The 15,785-nt window shown below is 40.7% G+C and overlaps 1 protein-coding gene across 2 annotated transcripts; it reads left to right on the forward strand.

The window, feature by feature from the left end:
• Positions 1-281: 281 nt before the first annotated feature.
• On the forward strand, positions 282-15,298 carry MRPL39 (mitochondrial ribosomal protein L39). Of its 2 annotated transcripts, none has more exons than XM_083500370.1 (10): positions 282-400; positions 4,777-4,983; positions 5,929-6,068; positions 7,010-7,109; positions 7,996-8,063; positions 10,434-10,546; positions 11,814-11,879; positions 12,853-13,006; positions 14,542-14,589; positions 15,173-15,298. In XM_083500370.1, the coding sequence occupies exons 1-10, from the start codon at positions 364-366 to the stop codon at positions 15,236-15,238; spliced, it is 999 nt and encodes a 332-aa protein (XP_083356496.1). In that variant the 5' UTR covers positions 282-363; the 3' UTR covers positions 15,239-15,298. The 2 variants fall into 2 exon arrangements, with proteins under 2 accessions (XP_083356496.1, XP_083356495.1); XM_083500369.1 differs by lacking the exon at positions 282-400 and adding an exon at positions 3,166-3,324.
• The last annotated feature ends 487 nt before the right edge of the window (positions 15,299-15,785 follow it).

Below are 15,785 nucleotides of genomic sequence, written 5' to 3' on the forward strand. Positions count from 1 at the left end.
GTCTTCCACACAACTCTTCCATCATGCTTTAATATAAAAAAGCAAAAGGAAATGTCCCAGTTGCTGGAAAGGCAGGTTGATGGTTATGTTTCACAAGTTTACTGGTCACTGCTGTTGGCATGGAGATAACTTAGGTTAAAAGCAAACATGGAATTCTGAGGCCGTGTATGATGTCACAAGCAGGATAAGCTCAATGGAACTTGATGAAAGCATTGAAGTGTTCTAAGGTGTTTTTCTGAAATGAAATTAAGACCAGCAACAACTTCTGAAATGAAATTAAGACCAGCAACAACTTCTAAAATGGAGCCCTCTAGCAGCAAAAGAAAGAAGAAAGCTGCTACTTTAGCGCAAGCACAAAATTAGATGTTACCCAAATGGAGCCTGCTCCTCCCAAACAATTGTAAGAACCGAATGCATTTTATTTGTTAAGATTGCAAGCTTTGTATATATAGGTTGTCATCGATTTACTATACCATACTTCAGCATTTCTCCTCTCATCCAGGGTGAGGTCCATATGTGAGCACCATTTGGGCAGAACTTCCTTAGCAATGTTACCTAAACCTTCTGGACAGCTGTTTGTGGACTCCTGTTGAGGATGTGCCCCATCTATACACAGAACAGGAATCCCTCCCTTCTCAAACTCAAATCTTGAAACACTGAATGAACCAGCATACTAGAGTGGTCAAAAGTTAAGTTGAGGAATGAGGGTGACAGGAATTAGCCTCATGGTATGTGGATACACTTTTGAGAATCCCTAATTATTGTCATAACCACAAGTAACTTTCATTTATTTGAAGGAGGTTAGCCAAGATGGTTCTTACTAACATTTTCAAATGATCTGCACCTCAATATGGTAAAAAAGGATCCTGTGAAAAAGTCTCCATATGATAACACTTACAGTTACCAGGTCCTGCAAAATAGTAAAAAATTAATGTTATGATATGAATTTCCCTTCAAAGCATTAGATGGAAGAGTCACAATATGGTGGGTTAACATCTCCAAAATAGTACCATGAATCAGCTCCCAAAGTCCCAAATAAGATTAACTCTTTTCTTGGCAAGACATCCAGAGTTTCTGTTGATCATCTGAATTTGATGAGTTATGAGTTGACTACTCAGCCTGCAAATCATTCTAAACCTCTTCCTCTATGGAAAAAAAATATATACATCCAATATCACTTGTCACAAAGATTACCCAACTTCCCAGTGTTCAGATTCCTTTAGCAGTTGTTTCTTACTGTGTGATGTTTTATTGTGTTTTTAATATTTTGTTGGGAAACCCAACCAAATGGGCGGGGTATAAATGATGATGATGATGACTTTGAGTATATCCCATTTGTGACATCATACAAGACATTAGAATGCCATCTTTGATTTAGTCTAGGATATCTCCATGCCAACAGCACTGAGCAGGAAACCTTTGTAACTGGATAATGATCAGGCCAATTATCTAGCATCTTCAATGTTTATTTTGGTCTCCTAAACTAAGGCTCTGCACATTTATTCCAGCTACAATGCACTCCCACCACTGGGGTTTGAAGCCAAGTACATATGATATTAGCCACAATCCATATGTATCCTGTAGTTTACTGTGTTTAGATGTGTTTCCCCTCAAATTAGCTTTCATCTGATCTGAAAACTTAAGTCACAGTTAAGCTGAAGTGTGTACATTTGAGGCAGTCATTATGCATGAGATGACAGCTCCATTGGAATTTGGTGCAGGGCAACCAATCAGGTAATGCACATTGGGTGAAGAAATCCTCACCCCCTATCTGGTATGTACAGCAATGTTAAAAAGCAAATTTAAATGTTGTGTGGGTGGGGAGGGGATGACCTCATTATCTTTTAAACTGCTAATGGGTACATGCCTTTGTCTGACAAGAGTCGTGTGCAATCTGAAAACCTGCTTCCAGTATCGAAAACTGTCCAGCACAGTTGATCCAATTAATGGTGTCATCTCACTTGCTGCGTGTGACAATGCAGAAGTCAGATGTAACTGCTTGAATTTACATTCTGATCTGAATATTTATTTTTACCCTTTCTAGTTGCTTCATGCTCTGGATAACATGGAAGTTTTCATATGTACAGCTCTACGTACAAAGGTTTTGTCCTTGCAGACATTCACACTATGTACAGTGGCAGACCTTGGGATCTCAAATTCCAGCAGCGCCCTGTGTGATGCCAAAATTTGGTGGCCCCCCCACCAGTGCTGTGTTTTTTTGGTGGTGATGGTGGGGCACAAGGGGGCAGCTCTACAAACCATTCAGTGCTGATATAATATATGCCAGGGGTTGACTGAATGCTGGGGGCGCCAGTCGCAAAATAGCTGTTGGGGAAAATGGCATTACACAAAATGGCTGCCATGGGGAGCTTGGCACAACACAAAACTAGAGACAGCTGCTCTTGATGCTCCTTGTGCTTACCATGGGATGTCAGCTATGTTCTGCTAGTCCTGGTTGTGCATGTAAAATCAATATTGTGGCGATCTCCACAAACACTGTCGCTGTTGAATAGCAATAGGCAGCATCCCCCAGTACCTGGAAAAATACACAAAGTGGCCAAGCCACACACACACACACTCATATTTCACAGAAATGACTTAGATCAGGCACCCCCAACCTTTGGCCCTCCAGATGTTTTGGACTACAGTTCCCATCACCACTGACCACTGGTCCTGTTAGCTAGGGATCATAGGAGTTGTAAGCTAAAACATCTGGAGGGCCACAGGTTAGGGATGCCCGACTTAGATGGTACCTGCCCATTTTGCCCTATAACTTTCTAGGGTTAGAGACATACTTTTTCTTTTTAAAGAAAGCTCAGCGTCAGTTTAGGGCACCTCTGCGGGTGCCAAGGCGCGTGGTTGGTGGTGATCACTGTATGAACAGAGAAAGGGTCCGTTTGCAACCCCTCCGTCTCCTGGCCAGTTTCCTTGCAGCAGCTGCACAGCGGACAGAAATCAAATAGGCATAGTAGCTCTGCCCATTGCTACACCTCTTGCATTTCTGCCTGTCCACCTGCAGCTGACAAAACGGGCTGAAAGGATCGCTCGAGCAGGCGAGAGAGGAGCAGGCGCCTCAGCCCGCTCCTTCCAAACGCATAGCCCATGAGGGGCCGTTTCCAGAAGCTGCGCGGGGGGGGGGGGGGGGGGAAGCCGTCACGAGCCGCGCTGGGAAAGAGAGGCGGAACCTTTGTTTCGCAGCCGCTGTTTTCCGGAAGGCGACGACTGTTGGTGCTCCGCTTGCGCCGGGCTTCGAGGGGCGAAGGATCCGCCTGGCGATGGCTTCTCTTTGGAGGAGCCGCGGAGTGTGGCGAGGCTGCAGCCGGAGTGAGTGCGCCAGGGAGTGGCTGGGTCAGGCTGGCGGGTGTGGGGAGGGAGAGAAACGTTGCCCCTTTCCATTCCCAAGTGATTTGCACGTCCCATTTCAGCACGTGGGGGAACTGCAGTGCTTTGCTTTTTCCCAAGTGAAGAAATGCTGGTTTCCCACCCACCGCTTTGCCCTTCGGAAGCATGATTTATTTTTTGCACGCTGGGGCCTAGTTGTATCTTTAATTTTTAAGCCAAATGAGGCAGGCGCCTCATATATTCCAAGCTGAACCCTGAAGGTTCATAACGAGTTCAGAGGCTGTGAGCTTTGGATCCAGTTTTGCTCTTTGTGGGTAGCGCCGTGGTCCTTCCTCTTCCTCTCTCTCTCTCCAGAGATATTGCAGCTTGGTAAACCTTATGTTTTGCTAAGTTTCAATAGGACGAAAAGGAAGTCTGATTTGTGGTTAGGGCAGTGTGTGCTGCTGGGGTAGGGCACTTTTGTGGCGTGCTCTTGTGTAGTATGCAGAATCTTTGTGCTGTGAGCAGGGCCCATCCTTTTTGTATGGTATGAATAATTTGACTGGCATATATATTAGTGGACAGAGAATAGCGGCACCCTAAACATTTACAGGGACACGCCTGCCTTTTTAAAAAATGCCTTTTGTTTTGTGTTAAAGTGGGAGGAGGAAAAACACTGTGATTATTCCATCCCACAACTTTTAAAGGGTTTGCCATAACCCCTGCACCATTTTTTGGACTTTGAAATGTATTTTATGTATTTCTTCGAAAGAGCTCAAGCCGGTACATACTTCTCCCTTCCCAATTATGCTCACAACAGCCCTGTATGGTAGGTTAGGTTGGGCAGTGTGTGTCTTGCCCATGGTCACCAAGTGAGCTTCATGACGTGAGTGAGGATTCAAAACTAGTTCTCCCCAGTACTAGTTCAGTACTATAACCACTACACCATGATGAAAATTTCCTCTCTTCCTTTAGTTACAGCAGTGAACATATTAATAGTAATTTCCTGTACAACACTGATAGCCCTCTCCCTAATGTAGCATGTGGTGATAAGGCTATTAAGCTGGATCAAGTTAATTCTAGCTATGAAAATATGGATGTGTAGAAAGACCCCTGAATACTGGCACAGCAGTATTGCTTTTAGATCTGACTTGTTGGTAAGGTCTAATAGAATTGTATATTTAAAGAACATGTTTGAACTTCTGAATATATGAAGTACTTTTTTCTTATGCTGATTATTCATTATAGATATTGATGGTGAGTAATGAACTTACCTAATAGTTTCAAAACTTGTCAAAGTCTTGTTTACTGCAACATTTTTTGATGATATATAAATTATCTACTATTCCACTTAGATCCTTAGAGCTTGCTTCCAAGGAACTGTTCTGGCATGGGATTGTTTTGTTTACTAAAATGAAGCAATATGCTGTTTGATGAGACTTCTTTTATTTCCAGGGCTTGTTTCAACAGCTCCCGCTCCTCAACTCTCAGTAGCTGAGATTGCTCAGATGCGCAGTGAGCTCTTCACAAAAGAGAAAGAGAGACAATTGTCACTTTATCCACGAATTGAGAAGATTGAAGTTAAATATGTTGGCAAACCTAATCCAGGCACTTTTTTAATAATGAACAAAGGGCTTTCCACTCCTTACACTTGTGCTATGCGTAAGTACTTGCAAATGGAGGGCTGTAGTTATGTCACCCTTAAGCCAAATGGCAAATCAAAACCACACTTTTTAAAAGATGGACAGTGCATCAGCTAATTTTATATGAAGAAGAATGTCCTTGTGATAAATGTTCCTTTTTTAAGTAAATCTAGTTCACTGTTCCAAAGGTAGTACAATCAGATCCATTACCCAGTTGCTCCTGTATCCCATTCAGAAATCTCTCCCTCCATCGGTTACTCCCATCCCTTTATATTTTATCATCTATTAATGGGGCCTATCAATCTAGTATGTTGAGAGTAGAGGCCCCCCCTTCATGGGCCCCCATTCCTTTAGGAGTAACTTGCCAATGGAAGACAGAGCCACTCTTTCTGTCTCTCACTTTCAGGTGTTCAGTCTTTCTCTCCTGAATCCTATTCTTCCCTGCCCAACAGTTTGCTTGTGTGGGGAGGCAGACTGCTCTTCCAAGGACTTGAATGATCCCTTCCAGGTGGTTTTCAAAATTAGGCTGAGGTCCAGTGGTTTCCCACCCTTGTTAATCTCCAACATTGTTAGTTCCACCTTTCCCTGGCCATCAAAAGGATCCCTGCCTAATTTCACATCTATCAGGGAGTGAACACACCAGGGAATTAAGGAATTCCTAACAAGCTAAGAAGGAGAAGTATGCTCCATCCATCCAATTTCTTTACAACATTCTACAAGATGATCTAAAAAAATAAATAGGCTGACTAGGTCCTCTCTTTTCTCTTCTGTTATCCCAAATGTTTTTGAGCTCTGATAGTGTCTGACAGTAAAGGCTGAGCAACAGCTGGTCCATGGAGAATGCCACTGCTGCTCACTCTTTTTTAATTGATGGTTTATTGTCTGGCTGATTATTGTAAACAAAGTACAACTATACTATCACTATTATTTTGCTGTACTTTTTGTACTTTTTCTCCTTTCCTAGATTTAAGTGAATGGCACAGTAAGAGATCGGTACTTGCCCTTGTAGATGGACAAATCTGGGATATGTACAGGCCTTTGACTCACTCCTGTGAAATTCAGTTTCTTACTTTCAAAAGTGAGGATCCGGAGGAGGTGAACAAAGTATGTTTGTACCATTTTTCTTCACAGTGTTTTCTTCCCTTTGAGTTGAAGCTTTTTTCGAATAAAACCTAAGTAAGAGAAGGATTTGAATCTTGTTTGTTGAATACAAGCACAAAGATGAGGGCAGAAAATAATTGCTACATAGTCATACATGGTTACACTTTAGGTATTATTCAAAATATTTGGCTTCCTGGTTTTCTTCTATTTTTAAATCACACACTTCTGTAGTACATTTATATCTCTTTCCACATAACTGCATAAGCAATGCTCTTCTTGTTTATAGTAGAACAGTAAGAAATGCAGGCCAATAACGGTTGAATCCAGAATAGCTCTGTGAACTTCTATTTTACTCGGAAAGAGGAAGGCAGGGAAGGAAACTCCCCCAATTTCTCCTTTACCCTGTGTGTCCTGGAAAGCTCTCCAGAAAATTGTGAGACCCTCTATAATCGTGTGGGAAGCAGCTTGAGGAGACAGGAAAAAGGAGGAACCATTGAAGATCGCTTTCTCCTTTTCCTCTATCAGAGAGTCTCTGTTGTATCTTGGTGCCTTCCAAAAATGGAAAGAATCTGGCCATTCCTCTAATGGGGAATCTGGATCCTACCATATAGCAAACAATTTCTAGAAAGATCTTGTACATGTGGCTCTGCTCTAGAGGGCTTCATATCTTTCAACGATTACTAGTCCTACACAGTACATGAAAATGGAAGACAGCTCCACTCCTCACATTTCCACTTCTCTACCACAAGCAAACTTTATGTCAGAAGTGAGGTGGAGAGATATCCATTAACTTTATGTCAGAAGTGAGGTGGAGAGATATCCATTAATATTAGCAGCTGTCTTCTTGCATATTTTGAGACTTTTACACTTTGTTTTCACTTGAACTGAACTGGCATGGCATGATGTTAGAATAAATAAAGTTTGTTTGAAATCCTTTGTTGCAGGCCTATTGGCGCTCTTGTGCTATGATGCTGGGCTGTGTATTAGAACAGGCCTTTAAAGATGAATACCCAGTCACTCTTGTTAGAGCTCCGGAAGTGCCAGGTACATGTTTTGCTGTTGCAAACTTACTGTTCTTGAAAGTTGATCAATTGTATATTGGAACACATGTAGAAGGTTCTTTGATTAAAGGTCTGCTTAATTTATGCATTTCAAAAGCTTTGGTAATTTAGAGTAATTCTAATCTCGTATGAGTGGACTTCCCCATCCTCTCCTCAGCCCTGTAGTGGCCCCTTGCCCTGTGTGAGGAGATTTGGGGAAAGAGAAAACCTGTTTCGCAAATGGATCAAATAATTTTTATCTGTTTGCATCATTAATGGCCATTGCCATATCTTGTAGCAGACAATTCTATAAGTTAGTTAAAAGTTGAATGGCGAAATACTACTTAGCTGTTTGGAATCTACTGTTAGTCAACTTCATGGATTCTCAGTGTAACTTACCTCTGATAAAAATTGTAGAAAATCTAAAAGGTCTGAGCAGATAAAAATGCTTTCACCTTTGCTGAAAAGAGAACAACATTGACACTGGGAGAACCTCTCTGAAAAAGGACTTCCAAAGATGAAGTGCAAGTGTAAACCCTTTTCTCCAGTTACCAGAAGGTGGTGAAACTCAGAGCAGGGTGTCAGAGGTTGACCTTAATAGCCACCCACGTTTTATTTATCTTTGCTGTAAAGAAAATGCCCCAACCCCTATAAATCATTGTGGTTGCTCTCCTCTTTTCCTACTCTATTCTATCACTACCCGTTTTAGATGGTGCAACCATAATCATACCCAGTATTCCACATTGGCTTCACCATAAACATGTATAAGAGCATTCCGATACTGTAGGAAGCCCCATATGTTGGCTACCATTAGGATTGCAAAATAGGTTTAGTTCAGACTTAACTTCAAAAATTACTCATTTTCTTTTGGATCTTGACTTGCCATGCAGTGATATCGGGGGCTTTTTGCTACGATGTAATCTTGGACAGCAGGCTGGACGACTGGAAACCAACTTCTGTAAGTATGATGATTCCCTAGACATGTTCCAGTGTACTCTTTATTTGGGGGATATTTGGTTATTCAGTGTTACAAAATACAGGGGAAATTTTCACCAAACACAGATCTACTTGCCAGCAAATACTGTCCAATAGACATTGGCTAGGATCCTAAAGCTTGTATCCAACATTGCCTGTTCCTAAGCAGAAGAGAGTTCTGTTTGTGCATTGGGATTTCCCCTTCCTCTCCTTTCCTCTTCTTCATGCCCTTAAAATCTGCTCTGGAGGATTGTGGGACCCTCTGAAACAAATCTTGGGGACACATAGGATTCTTCAAGACGGAGGAGAGGAAGAGGTGAGAGGAAAGCTGCTTATGCATTGTTGGAGTCCACCCTGAGTTTGCTCCCACCAGAAAAGATGACTTTTGCCTATTTCCATCTTCCATCTCTTGTCTCTCATCCCCTGAAAATCTGTTCCAAACCTCCCGCAGAAGGTTGCAGGGTGGAAGAAGAAATAGGTGAAAAATGCTTATTTCTCTTCAGCGCATGGGATCTTTTATTGGATCTCAGTGCCATCCATGAATTCCAGAAGCTCTTCTGTTCACAGAAGTCTCCTTAAGATCCATTCAGGCTTGGAGTCACATCTTGGGGATATTTAGGTTGGCATTGGCAAAACTTTATTTAGGCTAGTCCTTTTCCAGCATACTTGTAATTGACTGAGCAAAACCAGGCATCTGGAATTACTGAAGCATTTGTACTATATTGTGTAAGGCAGGGGTAGGCAACCTAAGGCCCGTGGGCTGGATGCGGCTCAATCGCCTTCTAAATCGAGTCTGTGGACGGTCCGGGAATCAGCGTGTTTTTACATAAGTAGAATGTGTCCTTTTATTTAAAATGCATCTCTGGGTTATTTGTGGGGCATAGGAATTCGTTCATTTTTTCTTCTTCAAAATATAGTCCGGCCCACCGCATGGTCTGAGGGACGGTGGACCGGCCCACGGCTGAAAAAGGTTGCTGACCCCTGATGTAAGGAAAGCAGTATATTGTGTACAGGAATATATAGGGTATATTCCTGTATACAAGGGTAGCAGTATATTGTGTACAGGGTATTGTGTATGTGCACGTACAGGAAGTGTGTGTATGTATATGTAAGGAAACACAAATGTACTGGTTGGATGCTAAAATGGAATCTTTCCCCAACCTCCAGGCAGTTTAGACTACAAGTCTCATCATCTCTGGCCATTGAGCATAGAGGCTGGGACTGAGGGCAGTTGGAGTAAGCTGAGAAAGGCTGTTACCTTGTGATGAATAGGGAGGCTCACCTGTTCCTGTTACTGCGGTGGTATTTTCTCTAATTAGTGATAACCCTGTGGATAGCTCAGTCAGTAGAGCATGAAATTTGAAATCTCAGGGTCGTGGGTTCAAGCCCCATGTTGGAAAGAAGATTCCTGCATTGCAGGGGGTTGGACCCAAGGATAACCCTTGTGGTCCCTTCCAATTCTATGCTTCTAAGCATTAAAATAAATCGATTTTTAGACCATTTTTGTACTACTAAATAAATGCGGAAACGAAAAGGCCCCCAGATAAAGATCAAAATAGCTATGCCTCATTTTGTAGTGTGCACAGTAAAAATGATTCTCTAGAAATGATTCCTCCCCTTTTATTTGTATTAGTTTCAACAGTGAACATGAGAATTAATTAACTACAAATTAGTCTTTATAAACTGAGATTGACCTTCCCATGCAAGAGCTTGTATAACAGAGAAGGTCTATTACAGAGCTTACTGAACTGTCGTGTCACAATACGTTTGTGTCGGCTGCAGTGTCGTGCGAACGCTCCCCACGCTCCTCCCGGGGCTCGAAAGGGGTTAGTTTAACCTCCGGTTTGCTAGTAAAACTGAATTACCATGAATTACCATGTCGCGAAATGATGCATATCTAAAAAGCATGTCACCAACATGAAGAGTTTGGAAAGCTCTGGTCTATTATTTAATCCGTAAATGCAGTTTCAGGCTGGTTCCAAAGTAACTACTATTCGCCTTACTTGGAAGTAAAGTAGTGAGAGCACTTTTCATGGGTGGCTGTAAAACTAAAGAAGCTAAATAATTTTACAGTCTATGGGGGGTGGGGGAATGAAACATTACAACAAGGAAAAATCACCAGGAACAGTTAATATTTACTATCTGTTGTCTCTATATTGCATTGTCTTGCCTTACTCCAAGGCTGAGCATAGGCAAGACTTATCCCAATTGGTTTGGCCTTGGAAAATCCACTGGAGGGTGAGGGCTAATCCTTACATAGCATGGATTTCAGTCATCTGAGCTAACTTGCATTCTGTATTTCTTGCTTGTCTTGTTGATCTGTGTATACATACATTTTTTCTTCTTTTCCAAGGAAAGTCTCCATTCTCTTACAAAAGACGTTAACAAGCTAATTCATAAAGACCTTCCGTTTGAAATGCTGGATGTTGATGCAAAAGTGGCGCTTGAAATTTTTCAGCATAACAAGTCAGTATTACCATATTATGTTTAATAGCACATGTTTTTTAAAAGCAGGTCACCCGTATCTTCTGCTGAAATTGTGTATTGTATTTCACGAGATAAGTTTTATATGTAATTTAAGTGAGTTTTAAAGCTGGTCCAATTGGTTACATTAAACAATTGCAGTGGTATCTCTGTTTACGAACTTAATCCGTTCCGGAAGTACGTTCTTAAACCGAAACCGTTCTTAAACTGAGGCATGCTTTCCCTAATGAGGCCTTCCACCGCCAGTGCCCTTCCACCGTTTCGATTCTGTTCTTTGACCGAGGTAAAGTTCTCAAACCGGGACACAACTTCTGGTTTTGTGGAGTTCGTAAATTGAATTGTTCATAAACAGGACTGTACAGTGGTACCTCGGGTTAAGTACTTAATTCGTTCCGGAGGTCCGTTCTTAACCTGAAACTGTTCTTAACCTGAAGCACCACTTTAGCTAATGGGGCCTCCCGCTGCCGCCGCACCACCGGAGCACGATTTCTGTTCTCATCCTGAAGCAAAATTCTTTACCCGAGGTAATATTTCTGGGTTGGCAGAGTCTGTAACCTGAAGCGTATGTAACCTGAAGTGTATGTAACCCGAGGTACCACTGTAATGTTAATTTTCAGTTACTAAGGTACTGATCTGAAGTTTTTCATCATTTTTGCCAGTAGATGGCACTACAGTCTGTTGCTGGTAATTAAAGGAATGTGGAACAACCAAGCAGCCATATATGCCATGCATACCTGTGAGAGAGCTTACATATGTAACTTATTTTTTTGCTGTGTAGTAGATAGTCTAAATTAATCTACTACAAAGAGTGTTAATGAATATAAGTAAAGGGAGATGTGTTGTCTAAGAGAAACAATGTGCTTAAGCCTGAACGTATAGGTATCTATAATGCCTATATATATAATATAATATAATATAATATTATATATAATATATATTGTGGAGCTTGTAATGTATCTGAGTTAACTCCACTGTCACTGTTTGTTGTGGATTTGAGTAGTTAACAGAAGGAAGCCGTCTCCTACTGCTTACCTAGGACTGGCGGACTGTAAGAAAGATGCTCTTTTGGCAATTCCTTGAGAAGAACTCCTCGGAAAGAGGGCGGTTGAACCTAGTAGTTAGAAAGGAAAATATAAGGTTATGAATATGCAAAGAAGTGTGGCATAATGTGTATTATTCCAGTTCGGTTATGATCTTCCACTTTATACCTTGTGATGTTGAGTTATGAGCCTCTTTTCTGGTTCTGTAGGTACAAAAGGGAGTTAATTGAACAGCAAGCTTCACAGAACTCTGAAAGAATGGTAAAATTGCACAGGTGAGCAAAATCCTGTTTGCTTTTGTTTCATAACTAGGATTATATATAGAGAGAGAGAGTGCGCGCGCTTGCACGCTAGGATTCCTTGTAACCGTGAACCACCTGTCATCAAGTTACAAAAATGATTTGAACTTCCCCAGATACAGTGAAGATACAAATAGGCAACTTGTTTAACAGCTTTCAGTCGTATTCTAGTCATGGGGTGAGACTCTGTGGGGATATTTTACATTGAAGAGCAGCATAGAAATGAATCACATTTTAAATGTGTTTGTATGTAATGCAGTGGTACCTCGGGTTAAGAACTTAATTTGTTCTGGAGGCCCGTTCTTAATCTGAAACTGTTCTTAACCTGAGGTACCACTTTAGCTAATGGGGCCTCCCGCTGCCGCCGCGCGATTTCCGTTCTCATCCTGAGGCAAAGTTCTTAACCCGAGGTACTATTTCTGGGTTAGCGGAGTCTGTAACCTGAAGCATCTGTAACCCAAGGTACCACTGTATTCCGTACTTGTGAGTTGGATCTAGAGTTCCAAGAGCAAAGTTCTGCTTACAGGATAGGGAGCTCTCGGGCTTTGACTTCTTCTGCCTAGAATGTTCAAAATGCCTTAAACTGACTTTTAAAAATCAAACTGCTACATGTCAGTTGTCCTATTTACTAGATTCCATAGGCTAGGTTTATTATGGTGTTGCCACAATAATCTGGTACCTTCCCTTTTGGGGTCCCAAATGATGCATCTCCTCTGTCAATGCAGGTGACACAGATAATAGCACGTATACTTCTTAGTTCCTCCCATAAACAGCTTCACCTATAAACAACATCAGGTTTTCTAAAAGAACAGTTCTGAAATCTACTGACTATTGGTGCATCGCATTGGCAGGGCTTTTGTTTTGCAGTAAATGAGACAAATGTTTTTTTGGGGGGAAATACACTTTTAAAAAAAGTTATTAATCTTTCTTTGTTTTTGCTTTCAATCAGGTTAGGCGACTTTGTAGACATTAGTGAAGGCCCGCAGATTCCCAGAACCAGCCTATGTCACCAGTATGAGGTGACAGCTGCTCATAATGTTCCAAGTGCTGAGTCTGAGCTTATGCGGAGATTCCAGGGTCTCTCTATTCCAATTTACTTAAGGGTAAGTCATCAATTTGCTTAGAGATATTTGTGATTGAAGTAAGGAACATAAAAGATGCTTGTTATGTGGATGTGTTTGTCTTACTTATTTCAGGGCTTCAGTATAAGGTGCGTTAGTAGCTTCAGTTATCCCGTTAGAGATGAGATATAGCACTTTTAGTTCCAATGTGTAGTTCCACTACTCTTTTTCATAGAATAAGTAGAAACTCATTCATTAGAAACCTGTAAATTATAAATGGCACAAAGAGGAGGAAACCAAAAATTGTTATACAGCAGTCATAGAAGTGCTGTTTCCCTCCCACTGTTGTGGAAATACAAATCTCACCATCCCTGATTTTTGGCTGTGCTGGCTGGGGCTGATGGAAGTCCAGCAACATTGGAGCATCCCACCCCCATTAAATGGCTTGATTTTTTGAGTTTTGTCATAGGGAGCCTTCTTATGTTAATTACATTTCTTTTTAATTTAATTGCTAGGTTTTTGTTCTTTTTTTTAAGGGAAAGGCTGGGTGCAAATGTTATTTAATTAATTAAAGAACAGCTTGAATCACTTTCAATATATAAATATAAATTTGACGTAGAAGACCATCTGTTCCTTTTAATGAAGAATAAAAAGCAGCACAGCCTCTTTAAGGTTCTTAACCTAGATGCCCTCTGTAGCAGATTTTGGGTGGGGGGCGGGCAGGGAGAGTATGAGCAGAGAAGAAGGGGAAGTCCTGTCACACAATTGAAATTCCGTTTATGTGATGTTGGATGCTTCCCTAAAGGGGTCTGTTCCCCACTTCCCCCAACCAGACCATTTAATACTATTTGTTGGTTGTCCATTTGCAACAGTAGTTAGATCTTTCTTGTATATTGTAGAGAACAAGCTTGTTAAAGATGTTAAACAGCTTGTGTGTGTTGGATCAGTGCTCCCTTGGCAGTTTTTGTCAAGAGCTGAAAGAAATCTCTCTCTACATACTTAAATAAATTTGTTACAAGCATGTGCTTGCATTTAGGAATCTTTTTATGTACACACACACACACACACACACACACACACACACACCACAAGTTGTTTTGATATATTTGGGGTTTTTAAATAGTCAGTTTACGAAGTTGCTTACAATAAAAGGCAGCATGATGCAGTTGATACATATATTTGGAAAAAATTGATACTCTTCTTCTGGCACTTAAAGTTAACTTACCAAAGTGTTGCTTACTTTCCTTTTTTACATTATATTTTTCTAATAAACGAAATAAACCAAACACATACGGTATAAAGAAATACTGCTACATTTTAAGTTTTATCTTGCTAAATCATACTGGCGAGAGCCATTGAAATCAGTGGGCTTAATTTTAGTCATGGCTAACTAGTCCACTGATTATAGTGAGCCAGCTAAGAGTATGACTAAGTTGGATAAAACCCTCTTGAGTAGTTATTGTGAAACTGTAGTGACGGAAGTTCTTGTCAGAGTAGTAGTTGTCATAGGCCATTAATGTAGACATGGTAAGACATCTGTCTGGCTATATACTTGACTACACCCTTTCACATTCCAGCTTCATCACACAATATGGCACAGATTGCGGGAAAGGTCTCGAAACCTAGTAAGTCTAGTTGCATTATTATTATTATTATTATTATTATTATTATTATTAGAATTGTTGACATGCTGTCTTTGGGTATTTAATGTTTTATTTCTTATAGGGCTATGGATCAAATGTATACAAAAATGCAAATTTTAAATTATCAGTTTTACATGATCCATATTAGCCCATCTTTTGAAAGTTTTGCTGCTTATTTGTACAACTTCAAAAAGTATGGGAACTTTGCTTTGCAATCCCAATTTGCATATGTAACTAAAACAGAACTGTAATTTCCTCCAATATGGTATGTATTAATAGAACAGTTTTCAGTGAGAAAGTGTTAATGCCTTAAGACGGAGGAAATTAGCATTTCCCAGGGGAGGTAAAAGCTATGCTGTGTCTTTGCCATTCATACATCAGATACAACAGTTTTGTTGAGAAATATCCATGTTGAGAAAAGAGTGGCTGCTAATAGACAGGTTGTTTAATATGAGCGCAGTGTTTCTTCACTTGCTCTAAATGAAGGAGCAAGAATGACTCGGAACTGGTGCAAGTAGCATATGAGAATATATGCTTCCAGTAAATTATTTACTGTGTTTTGCAGATCAGTGAAGACAAAATGAAAGAAGCAAAAGATGAAAATGAAATCTCAAATATTGAATCGGCCTAAGTCTTTCTAATTTGCACATGGGTAAAACTTGTCAACATTAAATTGTGTTTTCTTTGTAAAGTACCATTTCATTATTCAATCAATCCCCCAAAGAGGACTTCTGACCGTAGGTTTTCATGGACTTGGACAAAAAAGCATTTGTTGGCCCTTGCTCCTACTTCATCAAATCAAAAGTAAGGTGTAAACATAAATGAAAGTTTTATGGATGGGAAAGTTCACTGGATAGCTGAGTTGGTTAGAGCACGGTGCTGATAATGCCATGGTTGCAAGTTCAATCTCCATATAGGATAGCTGCATATTTCTGCATGGTAGGAGATTGGACTTGATGATCCTCAGAGTCCCTTCCAACTCTACAGTTTTATAAGTCTATGTGCTGGCACACCTGCAAGCTTCCACTAAATTATGCCAACAGGATTGCTGCAATAGGAATTGGGAAAGTTGGTTTCAAATCCAGTTAGATAATGATGTCGCCTCTCATCTATAATGTCTGTCCATAGCCTGTAGTCTTAGCACATTTTACAGTTGATATGTACTGGGTTATGTATGT

Source organism: Podarcis liolepis (genome assembly GCF_965112155.1).
Source record: "Podarcis liolepis genome assembly, chromosome: 4".
Lineage (NCBI taxonomy): Eukaryota > Metazoa > Chordata > Lepidosauria > Squamata > Lacertidae > Podarcis > Podarcis liolepis.